This window comes from Acomys russatus, chromosome 7 (genome assembly GCF_903995435.1).
Source record: "Acomys russatus chromosome 7, mAcoRus1.1, whole genome shotgun sequence".
NCBI classification, from domain to species: Eukaryota; Metazoa; Chordata; class Mammalia; order Rodentia; family Muridae; genus Acomys; species Acomys russatus.
Genome location: NC_067143.1, coordinates 50,557,107 through 50,583,785, shown reverse-complemented (window position 1 = coordinate 50,583,785; position 26,679 = coordinate 50,557,107). Strand labels below are relative to the sequence as shown.

The following is a 26,679-nucleotide window of genomic DNA, read 5'->3' as shown; positions in this document are numbered from 1 at the left end:
TTCCCCTTTTGGGGTGCTCTGCAAACACTGCACCACTAAGCAGAACTCCTTAGTATGTCTTTCCCCACACCATTTAACTTTATATTTTGAAGCGGTTCTTGCTGTGTTGCTCAGGCTGACCTAGAGCTTGTGATCCTCCTGCCTGAGTCACTAGGGTAGTATAGGCCTACACCACCAAGCCTGCCTATAATCATTTGAGGTTTTCATAGTTTGAGACAGGATCTCACTATGTATTCTAAGCTGGCCACACAGCAGCTATGTCGCCTAGGCTGTCTTTGAACTTGCAGTTCTTTTGCCTCTGCAGTTTACAAACATTCTAAAAAAAGAAAAAGAATCTATGGGATGCATCATTATTATCAGAGTCCATTGTGATCCAAATTGATTTGTGTTTCTATCCTTTCTAAGTATAACCTCCGTAGGTAGGTTCTCTGAAATTCCAGATTCTCTGTGTGGTGCTGTGATACATAAACATGTACGTGGGATTCAGTGTGTGCCCTAAAGAGTGAAAATGGACTACAGAGGAAGCTCAGCCAGGACACCTGCCTAGTGTGAGCCCTGGGCTTGATTCCCAGAACTGTGAAAAGGAAACATCAACAAAACAAAACAAGCAAACAACTAAAGATGCTAACCAGCTTTTGCGTGTTCTGTTGTATTATAAAACTGTAGACCCGCTACAATGAAAGCTTAGCCATGGCCTTCTTTTCTTCTTTTTGAACACGTCATGCTTCTTTGGATACATTTCTCCTTAAGCGAAGCATGTACACTGGAATTTCAGGCATCTAGTATTGGTCATTCTAGAAAAGAGTGATGTTCTATTTTAATATAATGTTATGCTTGTTATTTCCTCATAGTCCTTTTTCTCCCATTTTGTATTATTGACCCTTCCTCTGCTGCCCCACCCCATGCCCTCCCATTGCTTAATTTGGTTAAGCTGGTAGACTTGATTTATGACTGTCTCCGAATTGACAAACCTTTATAGTGGGAGAGATAGATATTTTAGTACATACAAATAAAAACAGCTGGAAAAATGGCTCAGTGGTTAAGAGTGGTGACTACTCTTCTAGAAGACCAAGGTTTAATTCCCAGCACCCACATGGCAGTTCACAACTATCTGAAACTACAGTTCCAGGGGATCTGATGCCCTCACAAGAGACATAGATGCATGCAAGCAAGACACCAATTCATAGAAGATACAAATAAATTAATCATTTAAAAAGTCTTATCTTAAAAAAAAAAATGACCCTTATGTTTTGGTGTTAACTTAAAAGCATAGTTCATGTCCCTTTGCGGTAGTTTTTATAAAAACACTTTCATTATCAATATTTGATAACTTTCTAGTGTCTAAAATGGCCTACATAATCATATATGAGGAATTAGAATTAATCAAGAGTTAAAGTTGGTTTAAGTGAAAAATGTGGTTTATAATTGTGTACTTACTCACAAAGTAGTTGAAGCAGTTGTAAAGCCATTGTAAAGCTAGTTGGTAGATGCAAGTGCTTTCCTATGGGCCTCCTGAGTGGCGACTCGGACTGATGAGACCCTGGGCAATATAGTAAGTGTACTGTGAAGATTTACAACACGATTGCCCCGCTTTAATTGTTTCTTCATTCTTTAAAAATATTTTTTAGATTTATTTTATGTATGAGTGTTTTGACTGCTTGTGTGTGTGTGTGTGTGTTCAGCATGCATGTGCCTGATGCCTGCAGAGGTCAGAGGAGGGTATCAGATCCCTTGGAACTAATATTGCGGATGCTTATGAGCCACTCTGGGTGCTGCAGCTGCCCTCTGATCCTTTGCAAGAGCAACAAGGCCTTGACCTCTGAGCCATCTCCCTGGCCCCTTCTAACTCGAATCTTCTTATTCTTGGTGTAAGATTATTCCATCTGAAATTTTAATAAGAAATGTTACTGTTTTTCCAGTGGAAAATATAAAAATTTATATAATATTTTGAGAATTTATTAGGCATGTTTTTATTGAGTGCCCGTTCTGTACTTAATCATTTATTGTAGAAAAATATGATCTGCTTGCTTTCTTAAGGCACAGAAATTTTAGGAGCAAAAATAGAATCAGGCCTAATATGCTTAATATGAAATCATCCCACTCATGGAAAGGTGTATATTGGCTAATCTTTAAAAATCTGTCAGAACTGGGTGTGGTTGGTGCATGCCTGTAATCCCAGCATTTGGGGAGATAGAAGCAGGCGGATCGCTGAGTTTAAGGCCAGCCTGGTCTATAAAGTGAGTATGGAATAGCCAGTGCTACACAGAGAAACCAGTTTTTCAAGACTGAAAAACAAGCAGACACACAGATCTGTCAGAACTTTGGAAGTTCCATACAGGAGTTTGGGCTTTGTGGTATAGGCAGTGGGATGCCTCAGAGTTTGCCTATAGTTTATGATGTTTCTTGGGAGCAGGAAGAACTAATTTGGTTAAATTGATAGACTAAGGGCCTGAACCAGTATAAGCTGCTATTTTTGTTTATTGGTTTTATTATTTATGTGGGGGGTGGATAGGAGTGCCGAGGCCAGAGGACAACTTGTAGGAGCTAGTTCTATCCTTTCCCATGTGGGGCCTAAGAACTGCATTTACTCATAGGGCATGGTGAGCACCGCTGCTACCTGCTGCTCCACCCTGGCAGCCCACATGTAGGGTTGTGACAGTCAGGGGAAAGTTGAAAACAGATACAGTCGGGGTTAGGAATACTTAATTTAGTCTGTTTCAGATTCTTGCTGCAAAAGGTTTCATTTAGAATGTTGAGTTTGGTATGGAATGTCCAAACTGTAAGATAGAGATGTTTGACGTGGAGGAATTGGGAAGCAGAGGAGAGCAGTGCTGACTACACTTTGCATGGATATCACTTTTTAGATCATTTAAAGATGTTACTGATGAACTGAGATCATTCACATACGCAATAAAAATTACCAAGTAATTGCCACCCTCTCTGCTAAACAGAGGAGTCAGTGACATGAAACATGGTGAAATTCTGTCTCAAAAACCTTGAGTAGAAAACAAAAACCTAGTCAGTTCTTAAAATGTATCATTCCAGGATGATTTAGAAGTTACTATTCCAAGTCTTCATTTTTGTCCTTAGGACTGCACTGAGGTCACCTAAAGTTGACTTTGTTTAGACATGTATTACCTGTATACATCATAAACAGAAACAACCAAGTGTCACGAGTCCTTAACTCAGGCCTCCTTTTCTTCCCCCTTCTCTAAGGAACGACTACCAAAATCACTACAATCCCAATGACTTCCAAGCCCAATGTGATTGTTGTACAAAAGACTACAGGAAAAGGAACGACCATTCAAGGCCTCCCTGGCAAAAACGTTGTCACAACATTGCTAAATGCTGGAGTAAGTAAGACCTTGAACACACACAGTAATCCACTAAGCAGTTTAAAGGCCATCTATACAAAATTTCCCTTAGGACATCAGAACCCCACAGTGGATGGAATGGCTTGATTCTCTACTGCGGTGATAAAATAACGTTAATCATCAGCTGATGCCATTTTCACAGTGATCTGAAAACATGTGCTCATACTAGTTCATAGCAAGGTGGCTTGTGACCCTGAGCTGAGTGTTTAGTTTCCTTTAAATGGAAAACTCTACTGGCTTAGCTACAGGAAGCCTTGGAACAATTTTATTCCTGCTTATGGCCAGTTAATTAGCATTTGGCTTAGGCTGCACAAAGAGAAACATTTGCATTTAAAATAAAATTAATAGATGGGGATTTGTTACTTAAGGAGATTGGTTTGTTGTTATTTTTTTTATTTTTCCCAATTTAGGTTTTGAAGGCAATGTTAAGGGGTTGGAGGCAGACACGTTTAGGTTTTGCGTCTCATTGTTGTAGTTTGACCTCTAGTGACTTATTTAACCACTGTAATCTTTTATTTCTTCATGTCTGTATTGGGGTGACGATAGGTTTTTTCGAAAGTGCTTAGAGCAGTGTCTAACACATGGGAAGTTCTGTCGTTGCTTTCTTACTTATCTTGGTATTTAAGCACTCTGACTTAGCTTCCTTAACCTTTCCTGACCTCCCTAGAAGATAGAGATCTTTCATTTTAAGTAGACCATAAAAGCTTATGCATCACAGTCTTTTGTAATGCTCAAAGAAGTCCAGATTAGGCCTTCCCTGAGTTCACATTAGCAAACCCAACAGGAAAGCCAGGGTTCTGTAGTACTTGGATTTAGAAAAGAGCGTGTTATCTGCTGTGGGAGATCAAAGAGTCATGTGTGAATTTTGCTAGTAGATACTTGACTAATAGTTTGGCAGGCAATGCTAATAAAATGATCAGATCAACCATCATCTTCAGCATGTGCTTATACCCCACCCCACCCCCAGCCCCCCCTCATCCCCCCGCCTGCATCCTGTGCAGGCCCAATACACATGAGAATTCTCAGATGACATCCCGAAAGCTGGTTTTGTGTGGATCATAGTACTTGGACAGACTGGTAAGCCATTTACAGATCAGCAGGATGAATCAGCTCTTTCCGGGAATGCTGCTGCTAGCAGTATGTAAGAGTTGAAATAACTACCAGACCGGAGACGCTTTGCCTTTTGATAACTGTAGTTGGATTTAGATCTGAATTCTCAGTGGCTGTTTTTTAGACAGTTCACCTGATTGCTTTCAGTTTACCAATTGCTAAGTTTGAAAGCCACACATCTATGATGATAACTAAAAATTAAGAAAACCGATAATGTAAAAATTGCCAACTCAAACCAGGTGGTGGTGGCACACACCTTTAATCCCAGCACTCGGGAGGCAGTGGCAGGTGGATCGCTGTGAGTTCGAGGCCAGCCTGGTCTACAGAGCGAGTCTAGGACAGCCAAGGCTACACAGAGAAACCCTGTCTCAGAAAAACCAAAATAAATAAATAAATAATAAATACATTGCCAACTCTTTTTTAATTTTATGAACTTTAATTAGAAAATAATAAAATTACTGTATTTTAAATTCAAATAAAACTGAGGTTAAAAATATGACCAGAAGATGTGGAACTTCAGAAGAAAACAATGGGCTGAGGGTGCAGATCGATGGTGGGACATTTGCTCAGCATTTATTAGGCCCCGGGTTTAGTCTCCAGCAACATAACATGTGCGCGCGCACGCGCACACGCACGTGCACACGCAGACAGACAGACAGACAGACAATAAAGCAGGTGAAAATTCAGAAAATGGTGAAAGGTTAATGGGTGTGAATCTGTAGTAGACTAAAGTGGTATTAGTAACGTACTAGGAAAACATGAGAAATGCTTTAAGTTTTCTTCCCTCTTTCATCCATATAACCTTAGGAAGAATGTTAATATTGTTGCTTTTTTCATTTTTCCCATACTTATTTATACAGACATCCTGCCATATACATTTACAATATATGTCTGACATATTTTCTATGTCTATCTTTATCTGCTTATATACTGCAGTTTTTTAAATTACATATTCACTTCAGATATATTAAAAGGTAAAAATGAGTACGAGAGATGACCTACAGTCTCAGACCTAACAGTTGTTAACATTTTAGTTATGTTCTTCCAGAAATTTCCATTTAATACAGGTATTCTATGAATGGGATGGTATAAGATTTTAGATGTTCTTAGATGTTGTGATTTTAAAAAACTTACTCATCAGAAATAATTTCTTTTTTGGCTAGAAAGTTGGTCATATGACTTGTAATATTATTTCAACAAAGTCCAGGATTTTATTTTTGTTTGGTTAATTTTGTTTTGTTTTTTGGTTATTTGAGACAGGGTTTCTCTATGTAGCCTTGGCTGTTCTGGACTCTTTGCAGACCAGGCTGGGCACGAACTCACAGAGATCTTCCCGCCTCTGCCTCCCTGAGTGTGGGGATTAAAGGAGTGCCACTGTGCCTGGCTAAGCTTAGAATTTTTTAATCACTTAGAAATCTTGTACTTTGTTGCATAATCTACAGTCCTTTTCCCATCCTGGCAAAATCTGTGCTTTTTCAGTTAAAAGGCAGTTGTGGTGTTTTTTTTTGTTTTTTTGTTTTTTTTATCATCTAAATGCATATATGTATGTATGTATGTATGTGTATATATATATTATATAACTCTTAAATGATAATTGACTTCAATTTAGGGAGAAAAGACTCTTCAGACAGTGCCAACTGGAGCGAAGCCAGCTATAATTACTGCTACAAGACCCATCACCAAAATGATTGTAACACAGCCCAAAGGAATAGGTTCCACAGTCCAGCCAGCAGCTAAAATCATTCCAACAAAAATTGTCTATGGACAACAAGGGAAAACACAGGTATGCTGTAAGATGTGCTGACTTTTCTTGGCTTTTGAATGCTTAAGATTCCTAGGTAGAAGTTTCTTCCCCTCCCCATCTCTATCTCATTTTTGTCTGTCTGTGTGCCTGCCTACCTACCTATTTCCTGTCTGACTGACTATCTATCTATCTATCTATCTATCTATCTATCTATCTATCTATGCTGTGTTGAACTCACAGAGATCAGCCTGTGTCTGATAGAACTAAAGGCTTGTGCCACTATGTTGAGCCCAGGTAGAAATCAAGGAAAAGATCAACGGGTTGATAAGAAAAGATATAGCTTTTTTAAAAGTTAAGACTGAATGTATATTTATTAATCTGTTCCCAAAGCCTGTCTTTTCTTCATTACTTTTTAATATATCTGCATATACCTGTCACATTATGAGCAAAGGTAGGAAAGTGAATTCCCTTGGGATAAAGTTTTCTGAAAATGCTTGTGACTTTAGACCTGGGTAGCTGAGGAAGGAAGGAGCTCCGGAAGCTAGGACCTTCCTGTGAGCTGATAGGCCTGCATGGGTGCTGTACATTAAAAAAAGTTAGCTGTATTCCAGCCTGCGGATTAGGAGATAGTCTCACATTGGTAGGCTACTCTTTACTTTGTAGGTGCTTTGACTACTTTTCTAGAACTATCAAAGAAAGCAATATCAGCTTTTGTTGAGAAATAGAATCCTAGAGGTTTTGTAAAATTAATTTTTACAAAATTAATTTTATATTAATTTATCTAAACTCATAGTTGGTCTTTGGAATCTGTTCCTTTAAAATTATAGCCAAATTGCTTATAAAAAATTAGTTTTGTGATAAGTTCAAATTATTTATTGACTTCAACAGTCATGACTTCATTTGTCTCACCATGTAAAGTATAACAGAAACCATATTTTTATTTTTAAACTCATGGAAATCAGTGGTTTATAATCTCATATGTGAATCAATATTATTATTTTTGTTGGTGGTGGTGGTGGTAGTGCTGGGGATCAGTCAGTAGTCTTATTCCATGAATCCAATTAAATTCCTAGAGTCCAAATTTTGAAGGGAAATGTTTTAGTATGAAAACTTTTCCCATTTCACTATTTTGATGTCTGGGCTTTTAACTTTGCCAGCAGTTGACCTCTGGCAGCTTTCAATAGCACTTTACATCAGTTTTCTTCTGTGGCTTCCTAAGAGATGACTTAGATCTCCTGCAGTTTGCTTTTTGCAGGCGTGCCAGGAATTCATTGTTAAATGGATGGTTCCTTATTAAAAGAAACTTGACAAACAGTGGCTTGGACAAATTATAGTCTTAGTTTTATTCTGTTAATACAGATTTAGAGAGGAGGCTCAGATACTTTGGTTAGAAAATTCTATTGAGTCAGTTTACTTGTTGTTTTATTTTGTTTTGTTTTTTGTTTGTTGTTGTTGTTTTTTTTTTTTTTTTAACTTTAATTTTTTTTCTACCACTCAGCTTGTGGTTGTTACTGTGATAGATAGTGCTGGAAATGATTTCAGAAGTTAGATAAGAAAACCTGAAAATCTTGTCAGAATCATAGCTTTGGGAAACCAAGATGGCTCTGTGGTCATGAGTGCTTGCTGTCCCTGCAGAAGACCAGGGTTTTATCCCATGCACACCTGCATTGGGAAGCTCACCACTGTTCTTACCTCCAGCTCCAGAGGATCCAAAACCCTCCTGTGACCTCTGAGGGCACCCACTTACATGTGCACATATGCATAGACAGACGCAGACATTAAAAAGCAAAGAATTGTAGCTGTTGTGGTCTGGCCTATACCACTTACAGTATTGTACATAGCTTAGCTCTAGTTCATCTGTGGGTTGAATTAGTCTTTGGTAAGCAATACTGTGCCAAAGCCTAATAATCAGTATGCAGAATGCTAAGTTCTAAATTTGGAAAATGATCTGGGAGTTTAGCTTTTGTTGTTTGTTTGTTTGTTATTTGAGGCAGGATTTTTTTCTAGCCAAGCCTGGCTTCAAATTTGTGGCAGTCTCAAAGCCTCTATCTCCCAAGTGCTGAGTACAGGTATAAATCACCATGCACTGCTAGCATGTAAGTGTGCTCTGAAATTTTATCTGAGTATGTTTCTGCTTTTCTTCTAGGTCCTCATTAAACCCAAACCAGTGACATTTCAAGCTACAGTTGTTAGTGAACAAACAAGGCAGCTGGTAACAGAAACATTACAGCAAGCATCCAGGGTAGCAGAGGCCGGGAATTCATCTGCTCAGGAAGGAAAAGAAGAACCCCAGGGTTACACAGATAGTAGTTCCTCTTCCACGGAGTCTTCCCAGAGTTCCCAAGGTAAGTCTGATTGTACTTCTGATTATGCGAGCACTGATCATGTTGAGCCTCAGCTCCTAAAGAGTTGTTTCTTCTAGGGACTACAAACCAAACATGTGTGCTGGAAGCTCTTTTGATTTGCCTTGATTTTATTTTATTTTATTTTTTTAATCTATTTCATAAGTGAGCTGAAAATTTATTTTTGGTATAGCTTACCATTATTACTTTGGATCAAATGTTCATCAAATCATTGATAGATTTCTTTTTTTTTTTTTAGATGATGGTATTTATTACATAGGCAGTATCAAGCAGAAATGTAATTTCCAAATGGTAAATTTTATGTATTTTTCCTGTTTGGTTTGGGTAAATAGAGGAAGAAGTATACAAGAAAGGGAATGTGCTTTTAAAAATGATTATTGCTGAACCTTGAGAAAGAGTCAATCTAGGTGGCCAGATGTGAGCTCTAAATGGGTGACTGTACATCCCAATTTGTATGGGCATGAGTTTCTATCTGTTGTTCTGGCCTAATTATTAATAACATTTTCTTTAACTCTCAAAAGTATTCCAAATGATAATCAATGGCTATCCCAGTTATTAGAAGCTAGACAACACAGCAGGAGAGAATCTTCATTATTGTTATCAATATGACATTTTTCTAGGACATCTTTTCTAATAGAAACTCACGGTCTACCCCAAAGCTCTGACAGACACATTGTCTTCTGTTCATGTGGCTCGGTTATCCTGACTGCCCTTGTTGGGTGCCACAAACTGAGGATCCTGTGTCTGAAACGCTTGTAATGAGAAGTAGCGTGGATTTCAGATTTTGTATTTGTGTGTGAGAGAGACAGAAAAGGGGGTGGGGAGAGGGAGAGGGAGAACACGCTTATATGAGATTCAAGTTCTAAACATGTTATTCATGTATGTTTCATATAAGCCTTATACACTTAGTCTGAGGGTAAGGTTACAGTTTTTGGTTTTTTCCCCTACACCTGTGTTTTCACTGTGACCATTGTGTGAGGTCAGATACGGGATTCCTGCTAGTAGGGTCACTTTGCTCAGAGCGTTTCAGGTCGTGGAGTATTTTGGATTAGAGCTGTCGGTCCATGTTTATGTCTGTGCTTATGCAATCTGATGCAGCTGCGCAAAAACGTTCTTTTTTCTACTATTCTCTCTTCTCTTTTCCTTCTCTCTGCTTCTATATCAGCCTTGCTGGTATGCCTGGTGCTTTTTTAAAAAGCACCGTTAGAAAGCACATCCCCCCCATATTATACAAACACTTCATTGTTTTAATTCAGTGATAACTTCACATTAATTTTATATGGTTTACATTGCTGTTTGTTATTTGTTAACCATTATTTGTTGGTTTGTAATGTGTACTAAGAATTATGTTAGACCGTATTATGGTTGAGTAACAGTTCTTGCCTCTCCCCCCACCCCATTTCCTTAAAGATAAGGCTTCATATAGCCCAGTCTGGCTTTTAACTCTGAGGATGGTCTTGAACTTCTAATCTTCCTGTCTTCATCTCCCAAGTGCTGGCATTACAGGTGTGCTGCACTACACTTGGATAGTTCATGTGCTGTAGGAGCTTGAAATCTAGACTAGGATATTAGAAAACATTCATATACAATTGCAGTATACAATTATTTAATAGTAGTGAAGAAAATAATGGCAAAGGCTAAAAGTCCACACTATAAGAAAATGAGAAACATTCATTCACAAAGCAAGTAGACAATATAGCACTTATATTTAGAAAGTGAATAGTTTTCCTCCGTCTGCTATCAGGTATAATAAGTACTATTTTGGAAATTATTTTCCTAATATTCATTTTCTCTTTCTGCTGGTTGTAAATCAGTATGTAAACTACTTATGATATGTGACTCTTACTACCAGTCATTCCTATTTGTTTATATTTTGTTCAGCCCAGTTATTGTTGATTTCATTTTTTAAAATTTTAGTTACTTTTCATGTGTATGGGTGTTTTGCTTACATGTATGTATGTGTACCAACATGCCTAGTTCAGGAAGACACCAGAAGAGGGCATCAGATCCTCAGGGACTAGAGTTACAGACAGTTGTGAGCTGCTATGTGGCTGCTGGGAATCAAACTTGGGTCCCCTAAAAAAGCAGTTAGTGTTCTTAACCATTGAGCTATCTCTCCAGCCCTGGTTTTAGTTTTGTATTTTAATTTTTGGTTCTGAGGCTGAAACATATAGCCTTATACGTGGCTAAACACACACTTCTGCCAGTGAACAATGCCCACAGCCATGCTTTATTGCTTTTGTCTCTAGTCTCACTTCTCTTGTATCCATTGTCTGTGTGTATAACATTTAAGTTTTTTAGACAGTTAAGAGTAGTTACAGGTACTATGTTCTTTGACCTCTCAGCAATTACATTTTTAGGTCTATTTCTTATGGGTGGTTATTTTTATAACTAAATTGTTATTATCAAAGTCAAGAGATTTAATGTAATTAATAATGTTATCTACTTTCTAAATCATCTGGATAAACTACGAATTGATAAGTGGTGTTCTTTTTTTTTTTTTTTTTTTTTTTTTTTTTAGGTGATGTTCTTTATTGCTTTGTCTCCTAGTCACTTTCCAACTCAGGGTCACACGTTTTACTCAGCTGTATTACACATAACATCACATTATTGTCATCATGTTCCTTCTCTTTTTCCTCCCTACACATTATATTATTATCATCCTTTCACTCTTCTCACTCTGGAACTTGATATGTAGACAAGGGAGGGCATGAATTAAAAAACACCTGCCTGCCTCTTCCTCCTGAGTGCTGGGAGTAAAGGCCTGGTGCTCCTTTTGAGTTGGATCTCATTTCATAGCCCAGGCAAGGGTGAAACTCATGGAGATCTTTCTGTCTTAGCCTCACTAGTGCTGGAGCTACATGTATGAGACATCACTCTGATACCATCATCATTCTTTATTCTTTATCCCCTTTGACTTGGATATTTTTGAAGAGTTTAGGTTAGTTTGTAGAATCTTCTTCAGTTGGGTTTATCTATGCTTCTTTATGATTTAATTCAATAGGAGCCGCACATGTGGATGATGGGTGTCAACTTCCTCAGGAGACACATGATGTCCATTTGCCACATTGCTGAGATGAGCAGTGGTCACTTGGTTAGGATGATTGCTTCTGGTTTTCCCCACTGTGAGGTTAACACACTCCTCTTGGAGATTAGTACTAGTTTGGGAGGAGGTTCTCTGAGACTATAAATACAGTGTTCCTCCACAAGTTTTAGCATGTGCAGATGAGTTTCTAAAGTTCTTCATTCTTTGTTCTATTCTAAGGAAGAATCAATCTTTTTTGACCTAAGAATCTTTTTCAAGGTTTTTTTCCTATATATGCTGGATACTTTATTTCAGGACAGTGCCTTGGTTCCATTTGTGGTTTCTAAGGTTCCTTGGTATACCCACCCCACAAGGAAGCATCTAGGCCCCATGTTTAAAAATTCCTGAACTGTCTCTTCACGGGTAGAGTAGAAGCCTTGGGCATCTTCCTGGTGTGAGACTTGACCACTCTACCAGAGTTCATCACACCATATTATGTTTCTGATACTGGTTTTTTAAGTTAGCCATTTTGTTTTGTACTTTTTGTTATTATTTTCTTCTCTGTTAGCATTTCAAGAATAGTAATAGCTGGAAAACCATTAAGCTTCATGCATATAAACTCATTTTTTGTCGCCTCATTCCAAAACATTATTTTTCCTCTGCAATGTCTCCTCACAGATCTAGACTGTTGCTTGTATGTCGATAGACAGTGAGTTAACCAAGACTCTTAGATCAAAGTCGGCTTTGCCCAGGTCACTCACTGAGAATCAGACCATGCGTTTTCTGAGGCTACTGTGCTTTGTTCCCTGTTTCCTTTCTCACTTGGAAAGGGTTGTCCTTATTGGTGTTCAGAGTTTTGTTTGTTTGTTTGTTTGTTTGTTTGTTTTCGAGACAGGTTTCTCTGTGTAGCCTTGACTGTCCTAGACTCACTTTTGTAGACCAGGCTGTCCTTGAACTCAAAACAATCCACCTGTCTCTGCCTCCCAAGTGCTGGGATTAAAGGTGTGAGCCATCACCACCCAGCTCAGATTTTTTTAAAGTATTATCATTTTTAATTTTATACAGCTTTATTTCTAAGAGGGTTTTGTTTTGTTTTGTTTTGAGACAGGGTTTGTTTAGCCCTGGCTCATTGGAACTTGCTCTGTAGACCAGGCTGACCTTGAACCCAGGAGATTTACCTGCCTCTGTCTCCCAAGTTCTGGGATCAAAGGTGTGTGCCACCACTACCCATCTAAAAGGTATAAGGTGGATTAAATGCAAGATTGTATTAAGCAAACCTGAAGACAACAAGGAGATGAGTTCAGAGTAAGATTTAAAGGAGCAGAGCAAGAGGAACATTTGAAAGTCAGTATCATAAAGACATAGTTTAACTCAGAACTCCCTTTTTGGCATTATTTTTCCTGAAATTTCATAATCTTAGGAGGTCAGAGTGAGGGTGATTTAACAGATCAAACGTAAGTTATGCAAAATAGTTGCAGAATTTCATTAGCTAATTTATTGGTAATTTATATTGTTAAAGATGAAAACTAGGATATATAATACATAAAATAAAGTGTTCTGTTCCCTAGTGTTTTTGACTACAGAACTGTTTTTTGCAGAAAATTTTTTGGAATTGATGTTCTCTAGAGCCTTGGGAGAATGCTTCTGAGGAAAGGGTTATATTGTAACATGGAAGGAATATAGACAACTTGAGATTAGCTTGGAAGAGGTGGCTTAGCGAGTGAGACTACTGGGAATCATTTTCTGTGAGGATAGTGGAGATGGGTGGGTGAGAAGGGCCTGAGACTGTTAGTCATGCTCAGGTCTGTAATATATAAAGGAAGTGAGTTGTCTTTGTAGATAAGTGGACAGACAATAGTACTGTTGTAGAGATGACAAGAAAGTCTATTTCCACTTTACGTAGAAAACTTTGTATATCACAGCTATGCAGGCTGAAATGAGAAGGAACCATTAGAGAGCAGTGGGTTCTCTGATGATGACACTTGCATGTGGGAGTAGTGCAGAGTGGATGGTAACATGGACCTTTGAGGTTCCTAAGAAGTCTTAAGACTATGAAATTGTGATCTAGGTAGTTTTGATAAAGGCAGGAGGTGTTCTTCCATAAAGATGTCTGGGTTTGCCTTTGAATATAATAAGAAAGTATGCTTTTCTGGTACTTAGCACGTAGTATACATCCAGTGAATGATTGTTAAGTAACCTGTAAGGAAAATCTGCAGCAAGCCACTATCCCTAAGGAGTATGAAAGTCTAGTTTAAACCTGCCAATACATTGTAGACCACATTGTCATGTTAAAACATCAGAAGACCAGGCACCTCTGAATGAACGCTGCAGAAACAGATAGTAATAGTCATATCAGACTCCTGGTGTCCTGCGATAGAAGAACTGAGCCTAAGCCAAAGGGTAGAAGAGGGCTAGACCATCAGAGAGCTTCCACTCGGGTTCACATTCTCATTTTTGTATCGTAGCTTTGGGGTTGGTGATTATCAGCTGCTCTGTGTGGACAGAAAGAGGTGGTACAGTCTCCCACTTCCTATGGAATGGTTTTATTTGGAGATATATTATATGGTTAGCATTCTTGCAAAGAAATTTGCTACCCTTTTCTGACCTTTTCTCATTTTATCTAAATACAGTTCCTACTCTAGAGATTCAGTGTATCTTAGAGTTGGGTTGAAGAGACTCTTTTTATCAATGAGCATTTGTGTTTCTGAGACAGGTCCAGACCAGTCTGAAACTATATGGCCCAGACTATATGGCACCCAACTTTTGATCCTTTCAGGTGCTCAGATTACAGGCTTGTGTGCATCACGAAACCTCTTATTTTTAAGTTACATAAAATAGTGCTTCCTAGTATAACCATTTCTCAAGTTAAAATTGTGCATATTTGGACACTAGGGTTGTATCTCAGTTGGAAAAGCACTTGCATGGTATACATGAAGACCTGAGTTCAATTCTCAGCACTGTATAAATCAGGCATGGTGGTATGTGCCTACATTTCCAGCACTTTGAGAGGGAAGCAGAAGGATCAAGATGTCAAGGTCATTTTGGCTACATAGCAAATTTGAAGCTAGCCTGAGTTACGTGAGATTCTGTTTCTAAGCAAACAAAATGTTCTTAATATCTTCTTAAAGTATGTAAAGAAAAACTGCAGTATTCTTCACATGGCACTTTGCATTACTGGCTAACAGCCAGTCTTTCATACATGGTTGGAAAGCTTAATAGAAATTCTGTGTCTCTGGTGTGATGTGTTCTACTTAAGGTTTTTGTTTGTTTATTTTTGCTTTTGAGGTAGTCTGTTTTGGGGTTTGTTTGGTTTTTGTTTTTCAAGACAGGGTTTCTCTGTGTAATAGACCCTTGGCTTTCTGGACTTGGTTTGTAGACCAGGTTAGCTTCAAACTCAGAGATCCACCTGCCTTGGCCTCCTGAGTGGTGGGATTAAAGGTGTGTGCCACCACTGCCCAGCTTGTTTTGCTTTTTGAAGACAAGGTCTCATATAGACCAATCTGGTCTCAAACTCCTATTCTTTCACTTTCCAAATTCTGGGCTTATAGGCCTGTGCCCACATCTGACCTATTTGTTAATGGTTATTAAACATTCTGAACTTCTTGTATATTGATTTTTGTTTTGTTCAGGAAGATGGTTTCATTAGAAGAGTTGTTCCCTTTGCCTCAACATTTTTAGAAAGCCTCTAGGCTTTCAAAAATATAATGTTTTTGGAGGGTAAACAGGATCTTTTTTCATGTATTTTTGAGCCACCACATACTTCTTGCTCTTGTGCTTTAAGTAAGCAGCATGGTTAAAAGCAGCCTCTTTCCCTGTTTCAACCATTTGATGTTTCCCCCACGATGTGAGACGCTATTTGTTTCTCCCACTACAATCTAGATCTGAGCGTTAGGGATCATGTCTTTGTGTCCTCTCCCATTTTCTTACACAAAGTGGTTCAACCTGCTTGCTTTATAGAGAACTGTTAAGTATGTGTTGCTTAACATGACATTATATTTCTATATACAGGAATTTATTTTCAAACCAACCAAAAGTGGTAGAAGTGAGTTTTCAGCCACACTCTCCAACAACCACATTTCTACTGACTTTTTACAGTTTATAAAGTGTATTTACCTATTAACATGTACCTTATACTAATGTTTCAGTCAGCAATGAACTGTATGTGTATGCGTATATACATATGCATATATGTGTGTATGTATATCTATACATACACATATACAGGTGTGTTTGTGTATGTGATGACAGTTATAGGGTGTGTCATATAGCGTACCTGTAGCAAGGTATTTCTTGTGAGCGTGTTAGGAGACTCACAACGACAGCATTACCTAAGGTGTGTCTTGGACCATATTGTTGTTAAGCAGCACAGACTATCATGCATTATATCTGCATCTTGTTCTTATTAAGCAGTAGAGCCAGGACCCAAAGAACCAGCTTGCTAATAACTGACAGGGTTGAGGCTCTCGCCTGGCTTTGTTTTCTGTAACTTTTTGGGTTACATCATGATGTTTCTAGACTGTCTCTCTTTTCTTATTGTCAATACTTCAATGAAGTATTCCTCCAAGTACTCACGCTGTATATAAAAACCTTTTCTTGTGCATTGGGGAAAACCAGTCTCCTATAACATTTTGTTTTTAGTAAACACAAACAAGTACCTACATAGATGCACACCTGTGTAGCGAGCAGTTAGCCTATTGAATTATACTTTGTCTTTTTACATGTTTGTCTCTTCAAACTGACTGTGTGCTTCTTCAGCACTCTTGGATTATTTTGTGAGTTCCTTTACGTCCTTTAAATATGGATCCTGATACACAGGAGTCTAGTGTAAAATGAGTGGGTGAATAAATGAATTCAGAAGTGAGAGACAGTATGCCTTCTGGGAGCTTACAGTCTTCCTAGGTCAAATTTGACATTTACATTAAATACAAAGATAAACAAAAAAATGCTTTATTTTAAGAGAAACTTTGTTTATAGGGTTTGTTTTTTTTTAACTAATATAAAACAGATTCCCAGCCTGTAGTTCATGTAATTGCTTCCCGGCGTCAGGATTGGTCAGAACATGAGATTGCAATGGAGACTAGCCCCACCATAATATATCAGGATGCATCCAGTGAATCACAGTCAGCTACTTCAACAATCAAAGCCCTGTTAGGACTCCAACAGACAACAGGTATGAATTCACATGCTCAACTGAGTGAAGCATGTTTTCTCTAGAGATGGGTTGCTACAACATACTGCTGTTACATAGTTTTGTACATTTCTCCCTCTCTGGATTTGTCTAGAGTCATTGGTACAGTTTATTGTTCTGTAAGATGTATATAGGGGTATGAGGCATAAATGGAGTGTTGTCACTAGAACAGGCAGAATAGACAGGGCTGCCTCCTACTTCAAATGGACAGTCCTCTCATCAGCAGAAGGAAATGGGCTTGTCACTTGGAAGCACAAGCATAGAACAAGCATAGGCACAGTTCAGTTGCTGGATATATTTAAGTATATTAGGACACAAATCAAATGGCCCCTGCTGTCCTCGCTGATACTATCAGAGTTATTTTGTACTATAAAACACCATTAGACTTGCTTGTAAACATTTTCATTTGTTCTCACCATATTTTCAGATTTATGTATTGATTTTTGTGTAGGTTATCTGCTAGAGCATCTGTGTGTACTAGGGCCCTATCAGTGTTCCTAGTTACTAAATGTCTGTGATAGACTCTAGGACAATTCCATGTACATTATACTGAGTGCTCTGTTATAAAGGGCAACAATTATGCAAATATTTTGGGTTAGAGTAATTATCTCATCTAACCCTTTTGTGGTTTGGAGAAGTTAGCTAAGACTGAGAAAGGTTAGCCTAGTGGTTAGTGGCAGAATGGTGGCCAGGGCCATCTCCGCTTGTGGGATCATAGCAGGACTCTTCAGGTTTGGTTCCTTTGTTTAAAATGATTGTTTTGCTTTTGTCACATTCCACACTTGGTAGAAGCAGTCTTTTAGTGGACTTAGGTACTGAATGCTGTTTATTATAAATTCCATGCTATATCCTACACATCATACATTTGACATAAATATAAATGATTTCTTCTATTAATATTATTTTTAGCCTTGGGCACTTTTTCCAGATGCTTGTGTTTGAAAAATTCAACCATTTCATCAATCGTTTATATAATTAGGAATGTTGAATGAAGAGATTTTGTTGAAGAAGTGGTAAAAATATTTTTTAAAAGTAGATCTATACATATACCATTATTAATTACAGGCTGTTTTATCAGACATTCTAGACATATAGAAGTACAGCACCTTTTCCCTCAACACTGAAAAGCTATATGTTTTATTCTTTAAGAGTCATTAAAGACTTGTAACGTTTTTTGGCCACATCTTAAAACGCATGGCAGCATCTCACTTCATAGCCCAGGCTGGCCTGAATGTAGGTCACTCAGATCAGCAGTGATCTCAGCAATCCTCCCTCCCTCAGTAAAGCCTACGTGAATCCCCCACCCCACCCACCTTGTGTTGGGCATCAACTCAAGACCATGCATATGCTTGATGAGCACCCAGCATTTGGGTAACATTCTCAGGCCCTTGGATTTTTAGTAAGTCAAATGAACTAATTGAGGGGAAGCGCTGCTCCGGGATATGATCAGATCATGCAGCTGTGAGCTGAGGGTACCAGGGATTACTTTGAATACAATGGAGATAACATCCTAGGAGGAGTGTATCAAGAGAAACACCTGGCTGGCCTGGAGTAATAGGGGGGCTTGCGTGTGACTGCATATGAATTGTTGTAGGCTGCTGGGTATGGTTATGCAGGTTGTAGGCTACACAACCATACACAGCAGTCAGCAGTTTTCAGTTCAGGGTCTTCTTAGTCACTGCCAGTGTGGCACCCCAGAGGTCTGACTCATTATTCCCATAGACAGCTCTGGTTTTAGTACTTGTTTATAATAAAAGTTAACTTTTCCCTGACTTTTTTATGCAGTAAAGGAAAAATTGGAATCTAAACCAAGACAACCCACTATTGACTTGAGTCAAATGGCAGTACCTATTCAGATGACCCAGGAAAAGAGACATTCTCCTGAGAGTCCATCCATTGCTGTGGTAGAGTCAGAACTAGTTGCTGAATACATCACCACTGGTAGGTGTCCTCTTAAAACATAGTATTAAGGTAGTGCTACCTTTGTGGATATCAGGGGGTGCTCATTTGGGGGAGAACATATCTTTATATTTCTAGCTGTTTTCCTGTTTGTTTTCAGATCAGATTGACATCCTCTTTGGGGTTTCCTTGTTTAATCTCTGTCTGTCTGTCTGTCTGTCTGTCTGTTTCTCTCATTTCCCTGACTTTAATCTTTCTCTTTCTTTTTCATATATGTGCACCTGTATACACATACACACACGCGCGCGCGCACGCACACACACACACACATAGCAGATTAGATATTTAAGTGTGGTCCAGCAACAAAATACTAATGAGATTTTGGGGATGGTACCTATGGAGAAGTGAAATTCTCTTACATTCAGGTGAGGCCACACCTGGAATACTGCTTTCTGTTTTGGATACTTTATTAGCTTGAGATCTGAAGGATCAGAGGATAGTGATGTGAGTAATTCAGGGTGAGGAGAGGTGGCGTATGAGGTGAGCTCCTGTCTTGTTTTATAAACATTGATTAAAGGAGAATGTAAAGTCTCAGGCATTTGAAAGCTCCAGATGCCACAGAGAAAAAGGAATTCTTTAGCATTATTTGAGGAGATATGAGGACTGTAGGATTAAAGGTGCTCAGAAAAAAAATCCAATGAAGACAATAGAAAACTATGGACTTCCCAGACGCTTAGCAGAAAGGCAGCTGATGCAGAGGCCAGTAGAACTGAGTGTTTGTCTCTGCAGTAGCCTGGACTAGAATACAGTAAACAGATGAAAAGACCTGTGATCTCTCCCCTTACTTATCCTTTTCAGAACGCACTGATGAGGGGACAGAGGTTGCTTTTCCCCTTCTAGGTAAGTGGTGTGCATCCATTTGTAGTATAATAAAGGTAGATGATGATGAATTTTGGGGGAACCACTTAAATGGATGCACCCTGCTCTGCTCTGGTAAGCACCACTAGTGAAGGGAAGGAAACGATATTTTGCAAAGTGGGAAAATGAGCACTTTGCTGGAAAAAAAGAGAGAGAGAATTGTTTAAAGAAATAAATGACTTTATGGGGCTTATGTGGGCCAGCTAAGGTCACATCACCTGTTTCACAAATGCTCTTTCTGTGACCTCCTTCCGTAGTTGCCACGTCTTACACACACAGCCACACCGCGCATTTGCTTTGTCTTTAAAGCTAGCTGCTCTAAGCCTTGTTTTGTTCTGTGGTAGATGTTGGGTTTCCCTGAACTTTGGTCTCCTACACTCTGGGCATTTGGTATGAAGAAATTTATAGGATCTTGAAGGAGAATTATTTTTACATATCTGATCTTATTTATCTGATCTTTTGTTAAGTCCAATTTGTCTCATTAATTTAAAAGTCTTACTATTGGGGCTGGAGCGATGGCCCAGCAGGTGAGCATGGATGCTGCTTTTCCAGAGGTCCTGAGTTTGGTTTCCAGTGTCCATATGGTTTATAATAACCTGTAACTTAAGCTCCAGTTTGTCAAATACCTTCCTTTGGCCTCTATAGGCAACCAGATATATGCGGTATGTCTGCCCATACCTACGCCTACCCACACCCACGTGTGGCCACTTGTAAAAGGAAATGTGATAAAACAAAAAACTTACGGTAATATAGGTATCAAAATAGCCTATATAATCTGATAATTTCATCAGAAATTTATTATCTTTCAGATGTTACTTATTTTTGATGATGCTTTCATTTAAAAATTGCATTGATTTGTTTGCTTGAGTTTAATGACATAATTTATTTCTCTCCTTTTTAGTCCTGTTGTAAATTATTTCAGTAGATGTTTAAATGTAAATCCTGGCTCTTTATTTTCAGTTTAGCTGAAAGTATAGGGAAGATTTTATTAGCTCATCTAACTTTAAAATGCAGTGCAAAGGCATACTGTGAGATGCAGTGAAGCAGTGTAGCGCAGAATGAAAGGAGTGCAGATGACACTGTCTGTAACCTCAGGGCGCGTGTGGCTAGAGAGAAGCCCTGCATTTGTGAGTGTGTAAAGAAAAGAGTGTTATAATCGTAGTTGTAGCCAGAGTTTAGTCCCTGAACCACCACACAGCTACTTTGACCTGTAGGTGTAACTCACTCTCGGGCATTCAGCTGTTTCTAAGCATGGAACAGTGCTGCTTGAAACTGAAGATAAGCTACGTTAACCTTACAATTGTGGGTTATTGGAGGAGTTTTCATAATCTCATTTACAGATGTTTTTCTTTTTTACCTGTTCTTGATTCAAAGCTTTCCTTCCCAGTGGCCAAAGACATTTGAGTGTTCTGTGGGTAGATGTGGCAAGTGTTTGTACTGCTAAAACTTGACATTGAGGCTGGTAAAAGATGACACAGATTGGAAGGGGCTGCCATAGGTGTGTAAAGTGAAAAAAAAAATAGAATAGAATGTATTTTAAAAAGAAAGAAAAAAAAAAGATTGGCACCTACGTGTGAGTGAGTGAGTCCTGTGGCAAGAGAGGACGAAGTGGGTTGATTCCTAGAAGGTCACTCTGGCTGGTCTAATTGAGCTGTCACTGGGCTGACAGAGCAACTTTTTTTTTTCCTCTTGACTCTTTATTTAAGGACCATTTTCAACCCATTTGCCTCTTGTAAGAAGAAACAGCAGGTTTTTATCACCCCATCCAAACACAGGCAAACAGTGCTAGACTCCGAGTCCAGTGCTGTCACTGAAACAGGTGGCTTCAAGTTCCCAGGTGGCTGGAACACAGTGGGACAGGATTCTGCCTGCAGCGTCGCTTGTCCAAACCCTGGGCTGGAAAGCAGTGTCTCTTCATGTAAGGAGCAGTGCTAGTGTTTGAACTGCATTGTTTTCCCCACTTTCCCTAATATGGCTGGAGTTGTAGAAATGCTTTGTTCCCCTGTGACCTCAGGGGTTAAAAGTCACTGGAGAAAAGCCAGTAGTTCACAAGAGGGAGTCACCGTAAAGGCATGTTCCTCCTGGGTGACAGCAGTTTTCACAGTGCCTCTCTACGTGTTCCCCCTCATCATTACAATAGCTCTGTTGTTCCCAGTTTGCAGAAAAGGAAGCAGTTTCATAAGAGACTCTTAGAGTCCCACAGTTCCTAGCGGACAAGTTCTGGTCTTCTGCTTCTTAGTGTGTAGTACCACCCTGTGGGATACCAGCTCATATGCGTGCTTAAAATGATTGGTCACTGGTTACAGTTGCTGTGGTGATTTCTGAAGAAACATCACCACCTCCTCTATTTTCAGTCAGCCATCGCTCCCAGCCCCAACAGCCTTCCCAGCCCCAGCGGACCCTGCTCCAACATGTGGCTCAGTCACAGACTGCAACACAGACTTCGGTGGTGGTAAAGTCCATCCCAGCGTCTTCCCCTGGAGCAATCACCCACATTATGCAGCAGGTTGTATCTCTTCTTTTTCTTCTTGTGGCCTATAACAACTTTTCCCCAAAAATAAGGTTTAATTTTCTCTTTGGAAAAGAAGACATACCTGAATTATAGACTGTATGTATAACTCCTCTGTCTGTTAAGAATGAATAGAGGCTGAGTTGAGGGTCTGAACACCAGCAAATAATTAGAAAGCAGTATTTTTTTAAAGTTACTAACTACTATGTTAAAAAAAAAGAATTTATTATTTTTATGCATATGAGTGCTCTGTCTGGATGTACACCTGCCCGCCAGAAGAGGGCCTCAATTTCTAGTATAGATGGTTGTGAGCCACCATGTTGTTGCTGGGAATTGAACTCAGGACCTCTAGAAGAGCAGGCAGTGCTCTTAACCACTGAGCCATCTTGCTAGCCAGCTATCTATCTATCTATCTATCTATCTATCTATCTCTATTTTTTAACATTCTGGAAACTTAACATTTCAGAAGAGTTGGGTTGTCCAGGTGAATCTCATAACATCAAAACTAGTCACTGTTTCTGTGTCTCTTACTATTTCATAAGGATTTACTAATGGAGTAAATATGATTTTCAAAAGGAAATAACATTTGACTTGTTGTTTGTTGCTGAGTTTGTTTTTGCCTTTATTTTATACATTATAAGTCCTATGAGACTATTATGAACAAGAAGGGAAATATTGTACTCCCTTAATTATATGTGACCAATAAAAGAAGACTCAACAGGAAGGGAATGAACCAATATTAGATAGAAATGTCTGGTATTAAGGATAGTGAGGAAAAGAAAGCTGCATTGTTAAGCTGATTTGTATAAGATACCGTGCTTTGAACTGTAAATACATTCATTTGTTTGCCTTTTGCTATGATCCTGAAAAGTGGGCGTATCGTCCCACTTACTTGCCAAAGTCATGTAACTTGCTCCAAGTGCAGAGCCGTAATTCAAACCCATAGTGACAGTTCTACCACATAACTTCATCCTGGGTGTCAGATTGAGCTATGACTCTCCTTAGTATTCCCTTAAGTCTGTGTCACTGCTGCCAGGGCTTAAACCTGACTGTCTGTGACCTACTCAAAGACAGTGAAGAGGTGTTGAATCAAAACTGTGCGTGTATCAGGCCATTAAGATACCAGGGCAAGTTCCAGTTTTGAAGGTAGATTAGTGTTGTGGTGTCTGACAGGCCAGCAGAGGAGTTAGGAGCAAGGTGGATTTTATTGTGTCCTAAAGGAAAGCCATGTGTCTAAAGATTTTTCTGGGTGACAGAGCTTAGTCTCTCCTTTATTGGTAGGTCCTAACATTGATCTCTCTCAAGATGCACAGTGGCCAGACAGGCTGGCTCTAACGGTGTCACTCAGAATGATCTCTCCTGTCAGTGCCAGCTGACCCCAGGCAGGCAGTCTCCTTTCCCATGAAGAGGGATGTCTTGTCCTCTGGCTCCACCTTCCAGGTCCCAGGTCTCTAGGAGGCTGTGGCCTGGTGAGCCTGGACTCTGAGACTCACAGGCCTTGGTGGCACAACCTGTCCTCAGGGAGGCCTGCTCTGGGCCCTGGGGTGGACACATCTCCCAGACAGTACAGCTGGCCTTTGGGACTAAGGGCATGCATGTGGTCAAAGTGGGCTCTCCCGAGCCTTGGTTTTGCTCTGGCTGCCTCACTCCTCAGTTGTTGCTTCTGCCTTTAGCCAAGTGAGCGTCCCTCAAGCACAGGCTGCAGCATGGCCCCTGAGCTGGGAGCCTCTTTGCTCTTCCTGAGCTGTAAGGTCACCTTATTCCTCCAATCTGTAGGTTCTGGGTTCTCCAGGACTTTCCCTACACTAATGAGTGGACTGGGTGTTGAAGTACTTACTGTCTGAAAGTTCACATTAGGAGTTTTGATTACAAGTTTTGAGATTCTGTGGTCTTTTTAGGCTCCTCCAAAAATATCAAATATTTTCCAAGTGAAGAAAAATGTGACACTATAAGTGTTTTTATCTTATTTTATTCTTACTTTGTGTCTCTTACTTAGGCATTAAGTAGTCACACTGCTTTTACTAAACACACTGAGGAACTTGGAACCGAGGAGGGTGAGGTTGAAGAGATGGACACGTTGGACCCTCAGACAGGTCTGTTTTACCGGTCTGCCCTGACTCAGTCACAGTCAACTAAACAACAAAAACTTAGCCAGCCCCAGCTGGAACAGACTCAGCTGCAAGTGAAAACTCTGCAGTGCTTCCAGACCAAACAGAAGCAGACCATCCACCTGCAAGCAGACCAACTCCAGCACAAACTCACGCAGATGCCCCAGCTCTCCATCAGGCATCAGAAACTGACTCCTCTCCAGCAGGAACAAGCACAGCCCAAGCCAGATGCACAGCACACACAGCATCCTGTGGTGGCCAAAGACAGACAGCTTCCTACCTTAATGGCTCAGCCCCCGCAGACTGTAGTACAGGTGCTTGCCGTGAAAACCACACAGCAGCTTCCTAAACTGCAGCAAGCTCCGAACCAACCAAAAATCTACGTGCAGCCCCAAACTCCCCAGAGCCAAATGGCGCTCCCCACCTCATCAGAGAAACAACCCACAAGCCAGGTAACAGAATTTTGATAGCATGCAAAGTTAACTTCTGTGTTCATGGGGATTGGGGGTTGGGGGTAGGTGAGGGTTTTTAAGTTGTCACCATAGCTGTAACATGCCAGCAGGGCTTTTTCCAGGCAAGAAGAACCTGAAGGCCTCATTATGCTGACATGTATTAAGAGAAAGGTGCACGTACTGATACAGAGGAAAGCACAGCTCTCAGAGGGTGTTTTCCTTGGCGGTTTCTAAAGAAATCACTTTTAGCAGTAACTGGCAGTGCATGAAAACGATAGCTCCATATCCCATGCTTATAAACTCCTTTCTGTGGCAGTGATGCTAAGTAAACTGCAGTCTTTTAAGGAACGTCATTGGCCATCTATCTTCCTTTCTAGTTTACATCTTTACTATCTGGTTGATGAAGTCACCCTCTAGATGTATCATCTAGATAACAGAGGAAACATGTGGATAATCAAAAGAAATTTTATTTGCCAAAATTGGTGATTCTAGATTGATTTTATATATGTGTGTATATGTATATTGAAAATACATATATAGAATATGTTTGTACAGTTGTACTTTGAAGCAAAAGATTAAGAAATCCAACTCACTTTTAATTTTAAAAGCAGATTATGTGAAATCATTTGAGGGGGTTGAAGGTGTCTAGGGATTTAAATCTTAAAGGAAAACTAGGCTGCTGTGTTTTTTTTTTTTTTTTTTTTTTTTTTTTTTTCCTTTACTGCCTCAAAGCTTGGCTGGCTGAACAAAGGTTCTTTCAACCCCTCCTCTTTCCCTAGGTTCCTTAAAAGAAAACAGCTCCTTCCCATCCAGCCCTCTTACTAAAACATCGAGCTTCAAAATGTCTCCCTAGCATACCGCACGAATGTTTTTTACCATATTTTCTGGAGTGTTTGGTTAGTTTTCCTCAAAGAGATTAGCTATAATACACACAACCCAATTTGTTTTCAGGTGGAGCAGCCAATTCTAACCCAAGGATCCTCTGTTACAAAGATAACATTTGAGGGGCGCCAGCCTCCCACAGTTACAAAGATAACTGGTGGCAGTTCTGTTCCTAAGCTGACTTCACCAGTTACAAGCATATCTCCCACTCAGGCCTCTGAGAAGACAGCAGTGTCAGACATTTTGCAGATGTCTTTGATGGAAGCTCAGATTGATACAAATGTAGAACATATGGTAGTGGATCCCCCAAAGAAGGCTCTAGCCACCAGTGTGCTCACTGGCGAGGCCGGAGCTCTGCCCTCCACCCATGTGGTGGTGGCAGGGATGACGAAATGTAGAGAGTCCTGTTCAAGTCCATCCGCTGTTGGCCCTCCCCTAACGACCAGAAAAATCGAAGCGGCAGGAGTGCCCACGACAGGCCAGTTCATGCGTATTCAGAATGTAGGCCAAAAGAATGCTGAAGAGAGCCCAACAGAAATTATCATCCAGGTAAGAACTGGAAGGAAAATGAGACATCTTGGGTAGATGGGGGGCTATTGTGGGTTTGATACATTTTGGTATGTCACAGGACTAGTCACTTCAAGGTGGTAACAAAATATAGTGGTTTTTTTTTTTTCCTTTGAGTTGATTTCAAAAACTATTACAATCCACAAATTTATGTTTAGTTGTTGTTGTTTTGAAAACAATCATAGAAACTTGATGGGTGTGGTCAAAGAACATACACAGTGTGTGACCATAAGGACCATTCCTGGGTGCGCCAGCTTGCTTTCATGTCCATACCATAGTTTCAGTGTATTCACTTAGTGAGTTCACTCAAAAGATGAATGATTTCCTGAGCTCAGGCTTTAGGCTCCTCAGTCTGACAAACTGGAATGTAACCACTTGCACTTCTGTTCAGCTGAATTTCAGGGACACTTTGTAAACACTTCTTGTTCCTCCTCTGACTTTGTGGCTCCTAGAGCTGTCACACTTCAGCCAACTGGAGCATCTGCAGAAACCTGCTCTCCATGTGTTTCTAGACTCCTTGTACATTGAACTTGCCATTAA

At 39.8% G+C, this 26,679-nt stretch overlaps 1 protein-coding gene across 1 annotated transcript in view; it reads left to right on the top strand.

Moving 5' to 3' along the window:
- Emsy (EMSY transcriptional repressor, BRCA2 interacting) overlaps positions 1 to 26,679 on the top strand; it is a 70,670-nt gene that overhangs the window by 41,480 nt on the left and 2,511 nt on the right. The window contains exons 14-21 of the mRNA XM_051148998.1: positions 3,217 to 3,353; positions 6,094 to 6,267; positions 8,375 to 8,573; positions 16,622 to 16,786; positions 18,590 to 18,745; positions 21,976 to 22,127; positions 24,127 to 24,690; positions 25,642 to 26,121. Of these exons, the coding sequence (XP_051004955.1) occupies positions 3,217 to 3,353; positions 6,094 to 6,267; positions 8,375 to 8,573; positions 16,622 to 16,786; positions 18,590 to 18,745; positions 21,976 to 22,127; positions 24,127 to 24,690; positions 25,642 to 26,121 (2,027 nt within the window). The remainder of the gene's footprint in view (positions 1 to 3,216; positions 3,354 to 6,093; positions 6,268 to 8,374; positions 8,574 to 16,621; positions 16,787 to 18,589; positions 18,746 to 21,975; positions 22,128 to 24,126; positions 24,691 to 25,641; positions 26,122 to 26,679) is intronic.